This window comes from Ascaphus truei, chromosome 2 (genome assembly GCF_040206685.1).
Source record: "Ascaphus truei isolate aAscTru1 chromosome 2, aAscTru1.hap1, whole genome shotgun sequence".
Lineage (NCBI taxonomy): Eukaryota > Metazoa > Chordata > Amphibia > Anura > Ascaphidae > Ascaphus > Ascaphus truei.
The window spans coordinates 433,296,684-433,317,768 of record NC_134484.1 but is presented as its reverse complement, the minus strand read 5'-3'; the positions used below and the strand labels follow the sequence as shown (position 1 = coordinate 433,317,768).

The 21,085-nt window shown below is 39.9% G+C and overlaps 1 protein-coding gene across 4 annotated transcripts in view; it reads left to right on the top strand.

The window, feature by feature from the left end:
• Positions 1-21,085, top strand: part of PFKP (phosphofructokinase, platelet) — a 90,647-nt gene that overhangs the window by 49,324 nt on the left and 20,238 nt on the right. For all 4 annotated transcript variants that reach the window (XM_075587777.1, XM_075587779.1, XM_075587778.1 and 1 more), the window contains 8 exons: positions 2,150-2,194; positions 2,291-2,399; positions 3,850-3,945; positions 5,693-5,785; positions 6,437-6,562; positions 8,931-8,995; positions 9,767-9,836; positions 19,620-19,766. In XM_075587777.1, coding sequence (XP_075443892.1) covers positions 2,150-2,194; positions 2,291-2,399; positions 3,850-3,945; positions 5,693-5,785; positions 6,437-6,562; positions 8,931-8,995; positions 9,767-9,836; positions 19,620-19,766 — 751 coding nt within the window. The remainder of the gene's footprint in view (positions 1-2,149; positions 2,195-2,290; positions 2,400-3,849; positions 3,946-5,692; positions 5,786-6,436; positions 6,563-8,930; positions 8,996-9,766; positions 9,837-19,619; positions 19,767-21,085) is intronic.

The window sequence follows — 21,085 nt, the reverse complement described above, 5'->3', positions numbered from 1 at the left end:
TTTGGAATTGAAAGTAGCCGTTGCTTAAATCATTTTCTAAATGTGTGCAAATTGCATTGTGTCTTACTGTAGTTCCATGAATACCTCAAATATAATTACAGTGTTTGCAGTAAGTATGCACTGCAGGAAAAATACAAAAATAAGAATGGATTAATAAACATGGCTGCCTTAAATCCAGAATCCAAGATTTGCTGAGATAAGATTCGATATTACTTCTCACTGGATTAAACTGAATTAGACTTGATTTTCAGTGTAAAACACTATGGGTCCTTTGCTCTAAGCGTTCATAAGCCAGTTATCGACACTTATCGGCCAAAATGCTTACTACGATTCTGTAAGCATTTGTAAGTGGGCGATAAAATACTGAATCGCCAAAATTTTGAGCCTTCTAAAAAAAAAAAATTCAGAGTGAGCGCGCATAAGCCGCTTATTGGTGGGTTCTGAAACTCGTGCAATTTTAGTAGCTACGATTAGGTTATCAAGGCATATCGCGGCTCTAGAATGGCGAGTTTCTCCCCAAATCCTCACACCAGGAATAGTTGGCGTGAAGCTGGGGAGAACCTGCTGAGAAGCGGCGAGATTGGATTTAGAAAAAAAAAGAAGCTTTTTTTCTGCACCGGATTGATGTCAGCAGTCTCCGGAGCTTATATCCATTAATATCAGCACCGGGGGACTCCCGGCATGAATCCCATGCAATAAAAATGCATTTACAGGCAACTTCATTACTCCTCAGGTGGTGTCTGTGGGCTCTTTGGTGGTCCCAGCGGGTGTCCGGAGGTCCTCAGGTGGTCCCCGTTGGTCTGCGGTACCAATCATGTGGCAAAAATAATTTTTGCTAACATTTAAATAAATACACCCCCCTCCCCCCCAACACATACAGTACAGTAATGGGTAAAATAACTATTATCCAGATAGGGATAATAGCTCATTTTCCCATTATTAAATAAAACATTAGGCAGACAGCATACATAAAGTAAATAAAACTTTCTACTTACCCATGCATCATGAAGGGCCTCCTCATTAGCATACTCCAGGTCCATCTCCTCTGTTGCCAGAAAGAATAGAAGAAAAAATACAATCTAATGGCCCCTAACCCCTTAATCACCTTGGCGGATAATAACCACTTTAGTAATTAAGGGGTTAACCCACCCTCCCCTGCTACTTACCCTGGAGGCCTAACCACCCACCCCGGGACCACTATTCCCACCCTCTACCCATTGATTGGCATAGAGGTACATTATACCCATATAATATGGGCATGATAAGCCACGATAGCAGCCAATGGTCACCCTAATCAAAAAGCATGAAGGCCAAAAATACACAATAATAAAACATATACACAAGCACCTAAACACCCCAATTAAATAAATAAAAGCACTAGCCAATTAAATAAATAAAAGCACTAGCCAACCAGTCAATCAATTAATTAAATAAAGGTAAGGTAATCGTGGCTTTCTGAATACTGTGATAGCAACGCTCCAAAAAACGGCGATTTAAATGTCCTGGCGATTTAAATTTTTTAAATTTTTTTTTTTTTACATTTTTTTTTAGTATGAACGCTTATAGCATAGGCCCCTAAGCAGTGGCACTTGAAATGCTATTGTCTGCACTCTAGCACAGTATACACAATGTTGACTTAGTAAGTTCTCATTATGATCCTATTGCATGATTGCTGACACAACCATGAGCTAACACCAACTATTAAAATACTACTCCCGTTTATCTTCATTTTGATAAACTAAAGCAATTTGAGTAGAAAGGATCAGATTTTATTCCAGGCTTTGCATTTATTAGGTCATTACAAAGTGGGTGCTTTATCAAAGATGAAACATTTATCATACATACAGTACATAGAAAACAAATTATATTTGCTAAATGTCACATATTTTCTTAGATTATGTTGTTAAACCCTTTTATGAAAAAAAAAAAATTATATAAAAAATAGAATATGTTGTTCCAAAAGAAAAACGTGATATTGTTTGCTGTTTTCGATAGAAATGGGATATTCCTACTACAGCAGAGCTATTTTCCAGAATGATGAAAACTGAATTATGAAAAGCTCATACAACACCAACTGAATAAAATAGCTGAAATATATTGTATTAAAGATAAGTTATACCATGTTAACAAACTTGCATTTTTCTTTTAGCCATCAGAGGACCTTTGTTTTAGAAGTCATGGGGAGACACTGTGGGTACGTGAATTGTGTTTTTTTCTTTAAATAATTGATAACCTAATAATAGAAGTGAAACTTCACCTGATGTTTGCTTGGTTTGCTTTCGCTGTATAGGTACCTTGCCCTTGTCAGCGCCTTAGCTTGTGGTGCAGACTGGGTTTTTATCCCTGAAAGTCCACCAGTAGAGGGATGGGAAGACCTGCTGTGTACTAAACTTTCGGAGGTAATGTCTTCTTAACTTGGCTGCATTGGTTTTGCAAATAATGACAATTTATTTAACCGCTTGGCTGTTACATGGTTCACAGAGGCATTGGGGAGGAACGTGTTCCTGGTTCTTCTGGTAGACGAGAGGTTGATAGCCTGACATACATATTTTTGTGCAGTCAAACTCTGAAGATTATACAAGCGAGCATATACTGTACTTATTGTGCATATTTTCCAGTCATGTGCAGAATGTGAGCAGTACTACCTACTGTACACTGTTTTTTCTGATAAAGGAAAGAGACGATGGTACTTCTCTTTTAAAACATCTTTTCAACTCCCAAAATAAAACTTCATCCTGCAAAGGGAAACACAGCAACTATCTCCACAACTGCTGAGACCGAATAACGATCATACAGTATTAGCAGTTGGCTAGCAAACTGCTGTCCTAAGAACTGATATTTGCAGTGTGTTGTACTACTTCTGAAAGTGTACCAAAGGGGATACACAGAAGAAGAAATCCCATAAATGGGGCTCTCCATTAATAATAAGATATCTGAATGATCAAAACTTAACTTAATAGAATATAACACTTAGCATTTAATTAATCAAAATTGCAATGTGCATACTCTAAAATAGAATAACAATCAAACGTACTAATATATACTGTACAGTACTGCTATGGTACAGTGCATCTAAAAGGAGGTTTACCCCAGGGGTCAGGACTGATTATACAGCCATAAAAACAGCATCTAGTTATTGGAAAAATAGCCACGCGAGTGCTCTCAACCTTCGTTATTGGTGGGACTAGGCTAAGACATATTTCATTTAATGTCAAGCTATTGGAAGCAAAGTTGCCCCACAATTACATGATGTTAAGTCTGTGCTAATAGATAATTAGCATTGTAGATATGCATTAACCTCTGGATTTATATCTAGGTGATATTATGAGCTCTAATTTAACGGAGCTGTGGGGATCTGGGCCCAAGAGTTTCAATTTCCTATTCAATACACCTCTGATTAGCACAAAAGGCAAACTGGATTTCTTCTTTCCTTTAGTCAAATGTTTTCTTCCTGTTGCAACCTTCCACACAAACATAGTACTGGAGTATACTTTAGTAACTTTAAATGTATACGGCTTATAAAGGGAGTTTATTCAAAAGCATATGGTGAAAGATTAACCTCTTTGCTGCCAGGGGATCCAGCAAGACATTGCAAAGCAAAGGGATAATCCTTCACATCATGCCTTTGAATAAACTCCCTTTATAAGATGTGAACACTTAAAGAGACGCAAGGTCCCATTATCATTTTACTTAGAAAGAACTCATGTTATTTCATTAAAAAATACTGCATCCTACAACAAATTGACGCTTCTCCTGGTTTAATGCAGCTACGAATACGTTGAACTACCTAAGCTAAGAATCATACCTAGGTCTTGTTTTCGAAGTTTTCTTTTTTTCATATTTTCTTAGAACCGTGCAAGAAGAAAAAGACTGAATATCATAATCGTCTCAGAAGGGGCCATTGATTGTCATAACAAAGCAATCACTTCTGAAAAGATTAAGGATGTAAGTATTGTGCTTTGTCGAGTACAACTTCTACTGACTTACTGTATAATTGATAGCCCTTGGACATACTGTAAGTATTGTATGCATTGAAATTATTGAATGCATTTGCTTTTTGGAGGGTAGATTGCTAAATCTTCTAAATGGGAAATTGGTGAAGTTGCATCTAGATTTTACATAACCTGCCACCCTGCTGTATACCGTAAAAGCTTGCATGTAAACAATACAATATTAGAATGAAGTAGCATGAGTTTACTTTATATAATCATGAAAATGGAAGGGGGAAAAAAGAACGATAATACGGTATGTTTTATCATCATGTAAATGTCAGCATAATTGTTTTAATGACATACCTTACGGTATGAGTATGCAAATGAATTCTATCAATACGGTATAACTCTTTTTGGATTTGCATATATAAGGCTGCGGCCAGGCAGGGAGCTGGCGCTCGTGCGCTGCGCCCTGCTCGGCCGGGCGATTCGTGGCCAGCTAGGTGCGCGCGGGGGAGGGGGAACACTCTCCTCCTACCTCTCCCTGCATCTCATAATGCCTCCCTATTACTTTTTCTGTTTGCTGTTTCCTCACTCCTTTGTAAACTTTTCTGTTCTCTCCAACTCTCCTCTTAACCACATTTCTTCATCTCTCCTCCCCTCCACCTATGCTTGTGCTCATACACTGCACCACTATGTACACACCTTTCCCAACAACTTCTAAAACCCCTCATTAAAAAGAACCCCCACAAATCCTGCTCTCTCGCTCTCCCGCTCTCTCTCTCGCTCTCTCTCTCTCTCTCGCTCTCCTGCACTCCTAATCCTAGACCCAGCCACATACACACCTGCCCTCGCCCAGGCCTCCCTGCCTCCTCTTTCAGTGCTAATGATGTTAACCCATCTAATTTAATATGGACCAACCTTAAAAATCACCTCTCAAAAGAAGCATCCCAATAGCCTGCACTCATGGCTACTGTCCCACACCCACAGTCACTCCTATCAACCATTGTGGCCAAGCACTGCCATCTACTGTATTTATTCCCTCACCTGCTGTCTCTGTAAGTCTCCCAACATAAAACTTAGATTGTAAGCTCTGCAGGTCAGGGATTTCCTTTCCTATTGTCTGACTTTGCTGCACTTATTGTATAATTATAATTCCCTGTACTGTATTGTCTTTGTAAAGCGCTGATAACACTATCAGCGCTATACAAATATAAATCCCTCCCCCTCTGTGATAGACTGAGCTGCCTCTCACTCACCCAGGAAACACTGGGAGGTGGGGGGGGGGGGTGAATTTTAGTGACAGTGAAGACCTCTAGGGAACCTGACCTGTTGGTGGCCCTTGAGGGCTGGAGTTATCCACCCCTACTCTACAATAGTAAATCATGGAGAATTAAGTCTCTTCTAGGGATATCTACTCTCTCGAGGAATGCACCTGATGCAGACTCTTCTCATTAAGTTAAGAACAGGCTTATCATGTCACACCATCTGTCCACCATCAATGTGATCTGTATTCCCTAATTAGATTTAGTGTGTTGCAGCAATGTGTTTGCTAATCAGTAATCTTAAGTATCATCTAACCAATACACGGTACAGTATACCAGCGTATATACAGTACTGTATATCAACGTTTTGGTACTGAAATAACATTCATTTGCAAACTTTTCTTCCATAATGAAAATGGATTATTTTATTGCCTGACAAATATTTTCAGTTTGTGATCTGCATGGTAATTAAAATTAGTCTCCAAATGTTTGCAGCTTGTGGTTAAACGACTGGGATTTGACACTCGTGTAACAATATTGGGCCATGTCCAAAGAGGAGGAACCCCCTCAGCCTTTGATAGAATTCTGGTAAGTGCATTTACAGTACTAGGACTGGATGTAATTCTTGTTTTGAGCACAATGGTAATCTCTGCTATTATTCCAAGACATGAACCCCTTTGGTGTTGGACACAAAGCCCCTATGTGTATTGCAGATCACTCCAGCACCGAATCTCTTTCAGCACACAGAACAATTTATAGCGAGTTCTGTTTGCCCCTAAATGTAGTATTACTATCACTTACTGTAATTCATTGAAAGATGACTAACAGACTAAAATGTTGGCACTTCAACTGTACTTTTAGTACGCAGGAAGTAAATACAGAATTTTAATTATGCTACAAACAAGCATTGGTGCTTCACGGTAGCAGACAGCAGTGTTACTTTCGTAGCCATTTTTATATAAATGACTGTGTTTGTACATTTATTGAAGGTTCTACCATTTGTGGAATTCTGGTGTCCTATAAATATCCAGGTGTCCCAAGTCCTAACCTGTAAGAGCCGGGCAGAAACTGTCCTTCTAGAAGTTAGGCCTGGCAGGAGTGAGACACTGATAAAATGCACGGCCGTGACGGCCCAAAGAGAAGATGTTCTGATCGTGCCGGTTCCCACTGTAGAGCAATCTTACAAGATAGTCCAGCACTGAAGAGGTAAAACAATGACCGTCCTTTTTCTCCTGATAGGCGAGCAGAATGGGAGTGGAATGCGTCTTGGCCCTGCTTGAAGCCTCGGCAGAAACGCCTGCCTGTGTGGTATCTTTATGTGGAAACCAGGCCGTGCGTCTGCCTCTCATGGAATGTGTGCAGATGGTGAGTTGCTGAAGCTGAGCCATTTTAAAGCTGGCTATTAACTAAAGCAGGAAGCTATGGCAAACAATCGCTAGCTGTGTTTAGTTGGAGTACTTGGCAAGCATAACCGAACTGTGTCTTTCTTTGACCTCTATACACTGTCATCCTCTGTGCACATACAATCCACTTTACTTAATCAACTGTCACTTAACTATATTGAGAGTTTGTTTGAAATATGGTACATTTCCATCTCAAAATAGCAAATAAAAATACCACTTGTGAGCACATTCCCATGTCTCAGACAGGTCCACAAACCTGCCTTTCCCCATTATCTCTTAGCATGCAACGCTTCCACTGCAGATAGGGATTCTGGGTAATGACATGCAAATGACAGCTCACAATGTGTCATATTTTGCTATTTATCTATTTTAACACTATAAACTTATGCATGCCATGTGAAAATAGAACTGCTCTTGATTCCGGTAATTCGGGCTCTACCTTGCTATTTCTGTTCACGTTCAATTATCAGCTTGGAATCACACTTGAATGAGATGCACTACTTGATATATTAGTCATATTGGTCCTATCCAAGTGACGGGGAGAGGGGATGGGGGGGCGGGAGAAGGGGTAGGGGGGAGAGAGTGGATAGGGGGGAGAGAGGGGATAGGGGGGAGAGAGAGAGCAGATGGGGAAGAGAAAGGTGATAGGGTTGAGAGGGGATGGACTGGGGAGAGGGGACAGATGGGATGGTGGGGGAGAGAGAGTATTGGGGAGAGAGGAGATGGGGAAGAGGTTGGATGGGGTAGATTGAGGGGATGTAGGAGAGGGTGAAGATGTGAGGGGGGGGGGGGGAGAGAGAGAGTATGGGAGTGGGAGAGATACCAGTATGATTCACATATTTTTAATAAGGAAAGCTGAAGAAAAAGTGTTATAGTGACTATGCGAGTCTGTTAGGCCAGGGTTGCACAAAGTTTTTTTGCAGCGCCCCCCCCCCCCCTCCATGTGCTGTTACCAGCGCTCGCACCCCCCCTCTCAAGTGACCCAGCGTCAAATGATGCTGAGGGCCACCTGACCCCGCAGCATCATTTGAAGCACGTTACCATGACGACGTGTCACGTCACATGACCCCTTGGCGTCATTTGACGCCGCGTTGTCATGGCGACATGACCAGAAGTTTGCAGAGGCCTCGCGCGGTCCCCCGGCATTTAATTTAAATGCCTTGGGCAAGAGTGCGGGGCCTCTGCAACTGCTGCGACCCCCCCCCCCCCCCAAAAAAAAATCCCACGCCCCCCCGTTTGCGCACCCCTGAGTTAGGCCATAGGCTACTTTGTTTTTCCTTCTGCCTCTCTGATGATGTGGCCCAGGTGTTGCAGACGGATTTAGGAATAGGTCCCCAAGCTATGCTGAATTGGACGGGCCTGCTCTATACACATACTTTCACTTTCCTACTTCCTCAGCCTGTGCCGGAGCTCTCACATGCAGGCAGTGAGGGGCATTAGTAAGTCTTCTTCCCTATCTGAGAGCTGCTGAACTTACAGTTGCAGCTCTGAAAGCTGATTGGCTAAAATTAAAATTGTAGCCAGGTGCAAACAATTCTGGGCATACTGACTATTAATGTCAGAGAGCAGGGATTTCATTAATGCCCGGAATTCCCACTCATTTAGCCTAATATTGCTAATAACATACTACATGTATAGTACACACAACTTATAAACATGATGTATTTTGTAATAGTTCCCCTTAGTAAATATGGGCAATAATCTAACACAAGAGTGCGCAAACTAGGGGGCGCAAGATTTTCTGGGGAGTGTGAGACAATCCTCGAGGGCATTTAAATGAAATACCGGGGCACCGCGCAAGGCCTCGGTAACTACCTTATCTCGTCTTCCAGCGACGTTTCGTCATGGTATCCAGGCGCGAAATGACAGCATTTGAAGCCGGAGCCGAGCAGTGGGGGGAGGGCGAGAGCAGGCAGGGAGGCGCTGGGGGGAAAGATGGTGCACCCCTGATCCAACATATGTAGTAGCTTCATTTATGTGGTTGAATGTTGGAAGAAACCTACCTAGGCATGTAGTTAATAATAATAATAATATTAATTTGGGTTCTGCTTTATTTTGTTTCTGTTAAAGGTGTTCAGTAGTTAACTAATAGATCTGACTTTGTAACTTGTAAAAGAATATTCACAAATTGGTTTTGAAAATAAATAAGCTAAGGAGGGTTTACCAGTTACATTTTTGCAACATACTGTATTTTTCCCATAACATTGTGAAAGTGTGTCAGTGATTAAATGACTTGCCTATTAATAAGGGTTGTACCATTGGAAATGCATAACAAATTAGAGGCAGGATTTGTCACAGCCTTTCATTTTATGTTTTATTTTATTCTTAAGACTCAAGAGGTACAGAAAGCGATGGATGAAAGAAGATTTGAGGACGCTGTAAGGTTGCGTGGAAGGTACAGGATAACGTTTACACGTATGACTTCTCACCACCAGTCATGCACACGCATACCCATGTCAGCCCATGATGCCAGCGACGGCAAAATCTGAGCATTAGCAGCTTACTAAAAATAGTGCCACACGTTTCCCAGAAATGTAAATCTTTCACGCTCTACTTATAACCTCGCCATTATTCCATGAAACAAATCATATTGGAATGCAATGTGTGGTGCATAAAATGGTGTAATATGCATGGTGCGATTTCACATTTAAATACCCCAAATTGGCTATGCATGAAGTTGCATTTTGCAAAGAATCTCCTTCAATTGGCAGTACACTGGTAATAGATGTAAGAAACCTGCTTATCTCTTAAGTGCAGAGGTTAATGCCCCTTCAAATCTACAAAACGTTATTAATGCAAATAAAAAAGTGTTAGATATGTTAGTCTATTGAGTACTAAGTTATTTATATTCCTCCCCAAACATATCTTTATTCATCACATGGAGAGACACCTGTCCACAAAAAGCAGCACTTGAGCTACCCGGGGTATATGCTACTTTGGATATTTCACATGATCAAATGATAAGTTTTCCCAGATATCTCTGGTATGTTCCTCTTTGTGCACTCCCTCTCCCACCAAAGAGCCATCATACATTAACACCAAGAGCCCTAAATAGAGATCTGGAACGCTTATTACAAACCCTTCTAAGGTTATTCAGAGGTATATGGCTTGACGTCTCTTTAAATAATGTCATATATATGTTATACCCATAATATTTTCATTTCAGGAGCTTTGAAAACAACCTCAACACTTACAAACTGCTCTCCAATAAGAAAAGTGTGTCTGAGCTTCCAAAGGTAAGAAGCACTGCCGGAGTAATACTGGGAAGTCTTTTTAACAGATGCAGTGTTCATTATATTGTAATGTATTTTCATCCTACATTACTTGGTTTATGCAGATAAATATTTAAATGGCATTTTCAACAGCACTTCTAACTTGAATAAATTGTTCTAAGAGCAGTATTAAAAACCGATTAGTGTCTATGCAGCATAAAGACTTATTTGATTAACACTAATATTTCTACCTAGAGATTCTTGGCTAAATTCAAAACAATACTGTACTTATTTGCTTATTAAATTGGCATTAGTAGTCCAAATGTGGATTAGTAGTAATATTTTCAGTAAAGCTTTAATATTTCTACTGTTTAGTTTAATCCCTTGAAAATGCAATTTGTTTTAGTTGTTTAAATAAACGGTATTTATATTTGGAAATTATTGTGCAAATAAAAATATCATTTGTGAACACATTCACATGTCTCAGACAGGTCTCCAACCCTGCTTTCCCCCATTATCTCTTAGCATACAATGCTTCCACTGCAGCTAGGGATTCTGGGAAATGACTTGCAAATGAGCACACAGTGTCATCTTGTGCTTCAAATCCATTTTTAACATGGAGTCCTATAAGCATATGCCTGCAGCAATGATTGTGAAAACGAACTAAAAAAGGGTATGCTATTCTAATGATAATACTGTATTATAATTCAGCAACTCAGACTATTGCAGTTACAGTACTGTGAGTAGGAACATTAGCTATTTTTTTTATTTTTTTTGCTCTTTGGGCCCAGGGTATTGCACAGAAATGTAACCCTTTGCTGCCATTTACTCTGTTATATGTCGCCGGCCCGTCTGGAAGCGAATAGTAATAGAGTCCAGGTGCAGAACTAATTACATTAAAAACTAGAATACATTTTTGCAATTGTAACAGTAGTTAATACAAATATGAAGATATTCACATAATTGAAAAAGAAAAAAAAACAGCAGATACAAATTCTATTTTTTACATACATAGTCCCAAGAGATATTTCTGTTATAGAACTGATATCTTAAATAAAAGCTTTTGTATTGAAAACATTTTTGTTAATAGCACAACTTGTCAGGTTCACAATATCACATAATTACAAGGCAACCTGTAACTTTACAGTGTAAATGAATAGGTTTATATTGTCAAACTATTTAAAATTAATTTGAAAAAGATCATTGGATCTAAAATGTAGATCTTTTTCATAGTGATTGTGTCGCAGATTATGATATATCTAGTGCACATACATTACATTACTGTGATATACAGATGGCATGTTATATAATCTTTCTGGCCAAATCAGAATACATAGAGGGCTTGCATTTTCTGTCCTTTGAAATCTAATGTACTATCTACTCTAATGTGTGTTCTTTTAAACTTCATGACTGAAGCAGGTTGAATAGTTTTTTTTTTTACTCAACCATTTACTTCAGTAAATAGGGGTTATCTCTGGTCTTGAATCTTTTCATTTCTCCTACAGTTAGTGGCAATGCTTTATGTAACGGAGGCCTGGTTAGTTAGCTTTCAACAGAAACATATACAGCTCAACCCCCTTATAACGCTGTGCTTGGGGTCCAAAGAATCACGTCGCGATATAAGCGGATCGCGTTAGAAATAATGTACAATTCTTTGCATTGTACAATAAAGTATTTAAGATACCAATAATCGTGTTCTAAAGTATTCATAAATACAAAAATTGGGAGCCGCGCTTGCATCGCGTTATAAGCGGATTCGCGTTGTAACGGATCGCGTTATAACGGGGTTGAGCTGTATTTACTTGTTATGTATGAAATATAATGCAGAACATCCCAAGTAATTCTGCTAACATACAGTATATGCCTGAAATACACAGTTACTGATTATTATAGTATTAATTTCAACAGAAAATATGGCCATAAATGCAATATACAGTATAGATAGATATTTCTATTTTTTTCTATTTGTCATGGGGGTATAGCTGAATATCAAAACGATGCGCATGGCACCTACTGCCCCCGTTTAGGCACCCGAGAGCCTATCAGTGCTAATACTGTGATGCAGGCTTTAATAGTTTGTTCTCCACTTACTGACAATGGCCTGTAATGATTCTCTCTTCTTTCTAACAGGACAACCACCCGTGTAGTGTACATAATCATTTACATAGCAGTTAATAACTGACCCAAAAGCGTATACTTTTGCACGGTGTACAGTATATTTCTTTTTATATTATTTGAGCTTGCACATATGCTCTGATTGCATGAGCCAAATAGAATAGCAACATATTGTTACTGCCCTTCTTCTAAACTATTTCACACTTCATGTCTCTACTTGTGGTAGATGCACATACAATGCCAGAAATTATAGAAAGTTTGACATACGTTAAAGTGTTACCACCACCAAAGACGTTTGAAAAGTTCCTAGTTACAGATCCATGTACCTCACTTTATTGGTAAATGTTGTTGCTGCTCTAATTTCTGCCACTTGGACGTCCTGGGTGCTCCCTCTTGGCTGTTAACTGGAGGTGGAAAGTAGTGATCACTTGGGTGATGCAGGGTACTGGTGACATTTACAATAACAGAATTACAGTACTTTGCAATGTAGTTTAACTTGTAAAGTGAATGAAAATTTGGGAATGTACAGTACTATAAAGCAGGGGCGCGCCCCAGGGGGGTGGGAGATTTGTCTGGGGGGGCGTGGGCAGTTGAAAAGGTCCCGCGCTCTTCTGGGGGTGCACGAGAGCCGGGGAAGGGGAGACAGGGGGGCACAGTTTCAAAAGTTTGCGCTCCCCTGCTATAAAGGTACTGCTATGCAAAATTAAATAAAACATTGTATAAAATGCATGTATTTAGATTTTTTTATCCTCCTTATTTAAAGATATAATAGCTACTGCTATTATATCAGAAATTATGTTCCCACATCAGGATACCTAACAGAGAAAAAGAAACAGAAGCGCAAGCGCCATAGCGTAATACTGTACGGTATGAATTAATTTTAATGGTACAAAAATATAAAAGTCTCTCTTGGACGTGCACTCACAAGAGGACTTGAATAAAACAGCGTTTGTGAGATAAATCTCAATTGTAGTGACGTTACCATAAGGATAAACAACAGTCCCAGTTGCCGGTTGAGTAAGAATCCCCAATCAGATGGGTGTTAAATCTAGAGGAGATGCACACATTACCAAAGTCCTGGTCAGTAAAGAATACTTTAGAATCTCAACTGCAGGGAGCCTCAATTTGTTCTCGGTTTAGCTCTTCCACTCCACGCGCTGCCTGTGCCAGGTTGGAGGGGGTGCCTTGCTTATTATTACGGAGAGAGTATCCTGGAATCGCCGGGTTACTGCGGTTGTCTGGTGTGCAAAGATCTCCTCATGGATTTGCAAGCGGACCGTGATGACGTCAGTACATGTACCGTAACGTCCTGACACGTTTCGTCACGTTTCGTGACTTCATCAGAGGTTACCCGACCAGGAACAATAATACCACACTTAAATAGTTGATATTGCTAGGCAACCATTAAACTTTACCGGTGAAAACAATAATATACTCGGCATCCATCACATGCATCCAAATCCTAGCATTGCAACAGTGCGCTTGTTGCTGGTGTGGTAGGCTACGTTAAAAACGACATATATAAACACAGATAAGGACATAAAATGCACGACGGAACTTCAAATGATACATAGACTAAGAAATTAGTACTACCACTACACAAATAGCATTGCCAGGTATAAAATGCATACATGTATACTCATATTGCAAATAATCAACTTATGAAGGCCAAAAAATTGTAATGACTATAATTGATCATACAGACTATAATTGATCATACAGAAATACAACTATCAAAACATAATCAATAAATTGATTTAATATAGATGTAAAAAAAGGAATTTCAAAAGAAACATGAAAAAACCTGGAAATCAAGGGGTCAAAGCACTGTCAATGAAAAAATAGAGATGCTACTATAATAAATAATTAAGATAAAAGACACATGATACATAATATCAATAAAAATAGTGTTAAAATACGCTGAAATTGGGAATGAACATAAACCAGAGGACAATGAAAAATAAAAAAAGGAGGTAATATTTGAACAGTAGTGGAGGGAACCAGATGGACAGAATAGGGAGCTATTTCAAATGGATGCATTAGACCAAGATGCTAGTGTCTATTCATTCATTTAAACCTAGTGGAGCCAGAATTCCAAGGGTGTAAATCCAAAAGGATTCACATACACACAGTGCCTTAAACCTACTGTAGTGCCGACGAGTATTCTAAAACAAATCTGGGGCAATCACCAACAAGACCCAGGTACATGCTGGGTACTTGCTGCAACATTTCAGTGAAATTTCTGGAGACAGACTAATGGCCCATCGGATTAACAGCGGGGGTCCCTGGCAGTCCCATTCAAACTGAATGGGACTGCCAGGGACCCCTGCAGTGTTAATCCGATGGGCCATTTGTCTCTGCAGAAATGTCACTGAAATGTTGCAGCATGTACTTGGATCTTGTTGGTGATAGCCCCAGATTTTCCAAGGCAAGTTTTAGAATACTCAACGGCACAACTGTTTCTCCTCCTAGTTTTGAAGCGTTGATGGTTTCAAGGCCTATAGAAACCAGATGGATCTTGAGAGTGAGACCTGGCAAAATGCCTTGGAACACTGTGTGTGAGCACCCCCTCGGTGATTGTTCTATGGTGTTCTAAGAACCTAACCGTAAACGGTCGAGTGTTCATGCAAATAATACAAAATGTATTACAAGATATAGTAGCCAATTAAAGTGGTACATATATTAAATAACATTGAAATGTGCTCTTCTGTGATCCGCATCTGAAAAAACAGTTAACGAAATCTGCTCAAGTTGTTTTCCGTAAAGGGAAAAACATTAAAAACACACAAGCACCGAGCAGATTGAAACAACTGGATACCCCAGGGCTAAAATACAGCATGGCCAAGGGAAACGTTCACTGTTGTAGATCAAGATGCTTAATGTGTAGGCATATTGTGTTGGGTAATTCTTTTACCTCACATACTAATGGCTCCATACACAATATTAAGAGTAACATCAATTGCTTTACTTCACATGTACAGTAATATATGCTCTATCGTGTCCTTGCCATATACAGTATATAGGACGCACTATGCGACCATTTAATGTTAAGTTCTTAGAACACAGTAGAGCAATCACCATTCATCATTACTGTGCAACTGTATACATACAGTACATACAGTATGGAAATGCTGTATGTTTCAAATTGTGTGCCATGAATACTGTTTGAACGTAACTCCTAAAGATGCAAATACACAACCGTTAGGGGGTTATTCATTAAACTGTCATAAGGCTGATTGGAGCATATTAAAGTCAATGGGAGATTGTGCATGATAGTGTCCCAATTTATTTATTTTATTTATAAAATGTTTTACCAGGAAGTAATACATTGAGAGTTACCTCCTCGTTTTCAAGTATGTCCTGGGCATACAGTTAAGATGACAATACATGGTTACAAATACAGTTACATAAGTGAACAGGGTATACATTATATGCAAGACATAGCATGCACAGTTAGAGATAATATATATTATGGGCGTATGTAACAGTTACAGACCAGATTAAAATGTGAGACAGCTTTAGTTTTGAAAGAACTTAGCCTGCTGGTGGCTGTGCGAGTCGCTGGTAGATTGTTCCAGTTTTGGGGTGCACGGTAAGAGGAGGAGCGGCCGGATAAAAACCTTGGGACCATGAACAGTCTCTTGGAGTCAGATCTCAGATGATAAGTGCTGCATGTGGTAGGGGTGAGGAGCTTGTTCAGATAGATGGGTAGCTTGCCCAGAAAGTATTTGAAGGCAAGACAGGAAAGATGAGCTTTGCGCCTAGACTCAAGTGATGACCAATCTAGTTCTTTGAGCATTTCACAGTGATGTGTGTTGTAGTTGCATTGGAGAACAAAATTGCATATTGAATTGTAGAGAGTATCAAGTTTACTATGGTGGGTTTGGGGTGCCGAGCCGTATACTATGTCCCCACAGTCGATAATTGGCATTAGCATCTGTTTTGCGATATGCTTTCTGACCAGTAGACTTAGGGAGGATTTGTTTCTGTAAAGTACACTTACGTAAAAATTGCTGTATGGTGCTCAAAAACATAGATCAAAACGACAATACGTCCTTAGCTGAATAATTCCATCTGTAAAGATCCTAGGGGTACCAGGAAAATAATAGACCAAGAATCCTAGTTGGATATGACCCCTACTTCCACTATGACACGATGGCCTGGATGGAGTTCCACTAATATAAGTAACAACTCCCACTAGCTAGTGTCCAGTCAGATATATCGCTGTGGAGTAGTAAAGGTGTAAGAGTAGTATTACTCACATCTGGATGGTCTTCATGGTATACCTCCTCTGGTAGGTGCATCCGGTCTTCCAAAGGTGACAGCAAAGCAGTGTAGGAAGGTTGGAGCACAACTGAATACAGGAAAGGAAAAACAATCTGCGAGAGAGTGTGTGTCCCATAAAAAAGTTTAATGGATCAAACCATATACATACAGTGAGCCCACGGGCCCCCACCAACGCGTTTCGAGCAACGCTCTTTATCAAGGTGCATGATTAAACTGACATCCATTAAACTTTTTTATGGGACACACACTCTCTCACAGATTGTTTTTCCTTTCCTGTATTCAGTTGTGCTCCAACCTTCCTACACTGCTTTGCTGTAAAGTACACCTAGTTTGGCATAGGTTTTGGATGTCAGGGTATCAATGTGCATACCGAATGTTAAATAGGAGTCAAACCATATGCCCAAATATTTAAAACTAGTAACAGGAGTTAGGGTGATGTTAGCGTCGGTTCTGATCTGGAGCTCAGTCACTGGAAGCTTTAAAAATGTAGCCTTGGTCACAAATACTATTGTTACAGTCTTGTCAGTGTTTTAAAACAGTTTGTTTTGGGAAATCCAATTTTCAAGTCTCAAAAAGTCAGATTGAAGTATGTGTTTAAGGTCGGAGAGGCTATGGCTGTGTGCATATAAGATTTTGTCATCTGCATACATGTGTATTGAAGCTCCCTTACAAGCTGGAGGAAGATCATTGATGAACACTGAGAAGAGTAGGGGCCTCAGAACAGAGCCTTGCGGGACACCACAGGTGATATCCAAGGGGTTGGAGTTAGAGCCTGAGATGGACACATGTTGGGATCTACCTGATAGGTAGGAATGAAACCAGTTTAAAGCATGCTTCCCTATTCCAGAACACTGGAGTTTGTTAAGCAAGATAACATGATCAACACTATCAAAAGCCTTTGCAAAATCTAGGAATATTGCACCAGTGAGTTGTCCCCGTTCCATTCCACACTGGATTTCATTGCAAACTTTTAGCAGGGTAGTTACGGTGGAGGGTTTGGGGCGAAAGCCAGATTGGAATTCGCTAGGGAAATTTGTCTTGGTATAGTAATCACTTAATTGGGAGAGAACACATTTTTCCATGACTTTGGATAGTATTGGGAGAAGAGAGATTGGCCTGTAGTTTGAGACAGTGCTTTTGTCCCCACATTTGAAGATTGGGACAACTCTAGCAGTTTTCCAGGTCTTGGGGATATGGCCTGCAGACAGAATAGAGTTGACTATGGAAGCAATTGGTTTGGCAATGGCTGTGGCACCAAGTCTTAGGAACTTAGATTGCAGTAAGTCAGGTCCACATTGGCGGCTTAGTTTTAATTTGAGGAGTGTTTGTGTAATCTCCTCTTCGGTTACTTGGCCAAATTGAAAATTGTGGGCAGTGTTGGAAGAGGGTGGGCTATAAGGGTACTCACAGAATGAGATTCATTATTGTGGTTTGGGTTGCGTTTCGCTAATAAGTTAGTAGCAAACCCCACAAAGTAATCATTGAATGCATTTGCAATGTCAGTTGGGTTTGTCAGAGTAATATCCTCCTTAGTGATATTAATTGGTTGTTGATGTTTGAAGGCTGGAATATATTGTTGATAATCTTCCAAAAGTAAGCTGGGTTTGATGTATTCTGGAGAACATTGTCAGAGTAATATTGTGCCTTGTTTGCCTTGTGCACATGTTCCGCAGGCATCTGTAGTGATTGAGATCCTTGGTAGTGCCAGCTACTTTGTAGCTTGTCCACAAGGCATCCCTGAACTGGTAGAGTGCTATAAGGTCAGTTGTAACCCACGGTAGGTGGGAACCCCGAACTCTTATTATGCATAGTGGAGCATGGGTATCACAGCGTTTTAAAAACTCGGATTGGAAATAGTCGAGCGCAGTATCAGGGTCAGGAATCAAGTCAATTCTGTACCAAGGGCAGTTGGTAAGGTCAGCCAGAAACTGTTGTGGGTTAAAGTTTCTAAATGTTCTAGTGAGGAGAACTTTAGGGCTTGATTGGGATGGTTTAATTTTCATTACACAGTACACTATTGCATGGTCACTGAAAATGTCAGGTAGGATGCCAGAGGATTGGATTCTGCTGAGATTTGAGGAGAGAATCCAGTCTAGCAAGGAATGGTTGTGCGATTTCAGGTTTGTCCGATTTCAGGTTTGTCCGTGTGGGTTGGGAGATTTGGCAGTTGTGTGCAGTCAGTTTTGGGAGAGGATGCAGTAAAATAAGGTGTAAAGGGGGGTTAATTGTGCAGGCTAACAAGCATGGGATCATAGTGTGGTCAAGTAGCTCACCGTTTGTTGCCTTGTGTAGAAGAGTTTGCAGAAGATGCAGTCCCCAGTCACCTCTAGTCAAACTATAGTCTAACAGTATATTCTCAAGTAAAAATTATCACTTTAAATGCATCACTCTAAAATGCCAATGTAAACCCTGCCAATGCAGGGGGTGGTGTTACTTTTATATATCTAAGCAGTCACATGACCCTCCCCCCAATAAATCTGCCGGCTACAAGTTGGATAATTAGCAGCACTCAGTTAAAAGGGGGGTGGGGGGGAAACACCTTTTGATATTCAAACATACAAAGATCAATAATAAAGGCAGGGTGGGGTATTTCTTTTAAAACTCGGATTGCAGATCATTCAGTGGGTTAAAACAATAGGCACTTTCATAGTCTAATGAATAACCCCTGTAGTGGCTTTGCTTATTCTTGATTTCTGCTATGTTTTTACAGGGTGAGCTGTTGAGGCATTGAATTTAAATGCAGTCTCTCGTGATTATTTCCTTTGATGATCACATTTATGATTAATGCACCCTATATCCAAGTGCACCTATATTTATGCCTGGGATGAAATCTATTATGCTACTTGAACCTGTGTCCTAGTTGCCTAGAAAAGGATTTCCATATAGTTGACATAGAATGTTTCAACAATGTAAATATAAGATAGGAAAAAGTTTTAATAATTTATTGATTGAATAACAATAAAGCTGTAATTTCCACACCAACAAAAATGAATAAGGTTTAAGGTCTATGCTTACCAAGCTGTCATCCAGTGCAGAACGGTGTCCAATTGAATAGCACTACTTAGTGAATATGGCCCTACATCTTTCTAAGAAAGAGGTGACGGTTTCATAGCATATTAAAGAGGGGCCTTGTATTATTCCATACAACCCTGTTAATGGCAAAGTTAAATAAGTTCAGAATAATATACTTACAAATTGGGCGAATAGAAAATAAGCAGTTTGTGTGACCGCCTGTTTCCCAAAGGTAGAGGCCATTACTCATGTATGGGTTATGCTTTTATTCTTTAATAGTGTATGTCATTGTGTTTTAAGAAGTGTGAAATTAGATTGTGTGACAATTTGTTTTCCTATTGCCGGCTTTATTTGACATGTATTTATTTGACTTCTCCCTTTTCTCTTTTGCAGAGTAATTTTAACGTGGCAGTATTAAATGTGGGGGCCCCTGCAGCTGGCATGAATGGTGCCGTGAGATCTGCAGTAAGAGTGGGAATAACCGAAGGGCACAAAATGTTTGCGGTCAATGATGGATTTGAAGGCTTTGCCCACGGGCAGGTTGGTGATTGTAAATTTGATCAAATGTAAAATACTAAATTATGCACAGATTATTGAAATACACTTAATGTGTTATTCATATATGTTAGGCATTATTAAAGCTGAAGTGACACTGGTCATTTATGTTGAATAAAAAGGTGATCTAAGAATTTAAAACATTACTGCCAACTTCTTGGGTACTTAATGATATTTGGCAGTTCAGGACAACACATTCAGCTTTGTTTTAATCTTATTTTTTGCAAGCCATTGGGTTTTGTACATGTTGTTTTAAATACTTCAACGTTTAGGGGGCAAAATGCCATCTTCATAGGACCATTCTGTAATTAAATGGGATCTCTGGGTGTGCTAAATAGAGCAGGTACTCATGTATGAAAGTGGTTTTAATAATGCATTAATGTTATCGTCCTGGTTTGGACCTTTTTGATGGTGTAATACGCGAGTTCCTGATATATATATATATATATATATATATATATATATATATATATATATATATATATTCAATCCAGTAATACAGGCATACCCCGCATTAACGTACACAATGGGACCGGAGCATGTGTGTAAAGCGAAAATGTACTTAAAGTGAAACACTACCTTTTTCCCACTTATTGATGCATGTACTGTCCTGCAATCGTCATATACATGCATAACTGATGGAAATAACGCATTTGTAACAGGCTCTATAGTCTCCCCGCTTGCGCACCGCTTCGGTACAAGTAGGGGGCTGGTATTGCTGTTCAGGACGTGCTGACAGGGGCATGCGCGAGCTGCTGTTTGCCTATTGGGTGACATGTCCTTTCTCGTGAGTGTCCTTAAACTGGGGTATGCCTATATACCAGTGACTTTCAGATGGCTAATGGTGCACCCGTACATTGGCCAACTTGTTATCGAGAATGCCCTAGTAGCATGCTCTTAGCTTTCTGTTATTTAGATCTTGGCTGGATGTCTGTACAGTATTATAGAAGCTACATGGGAAATGTATGGGCCACATAAAATATTACTGTCAGCATCTATTCAAAATACACAAGAAAGGAAGAGTAGAGGCTCGAGAGCTTATATAAATGCAATCATTTATTGCAGCCAAATAAAGTGTCCAACGGCTGTCGCAGCATTCTTTGGCAAGGAGTGAAGCCGAAACATTGGACCCTTTATTTGGTTTCAATAAATGATTGCATTCCTAAAATCCGTGGAGCCTCTACTCTTCCTTTCTTGTGTATCCTGCACTTGGATTGCAGTGGGTTTCCCTCATTGCGTTAGAGAGCACCGATATCAGTATCTCACATTTCATTTAGATTTTTGGTGTGCAACATTTTCCCACG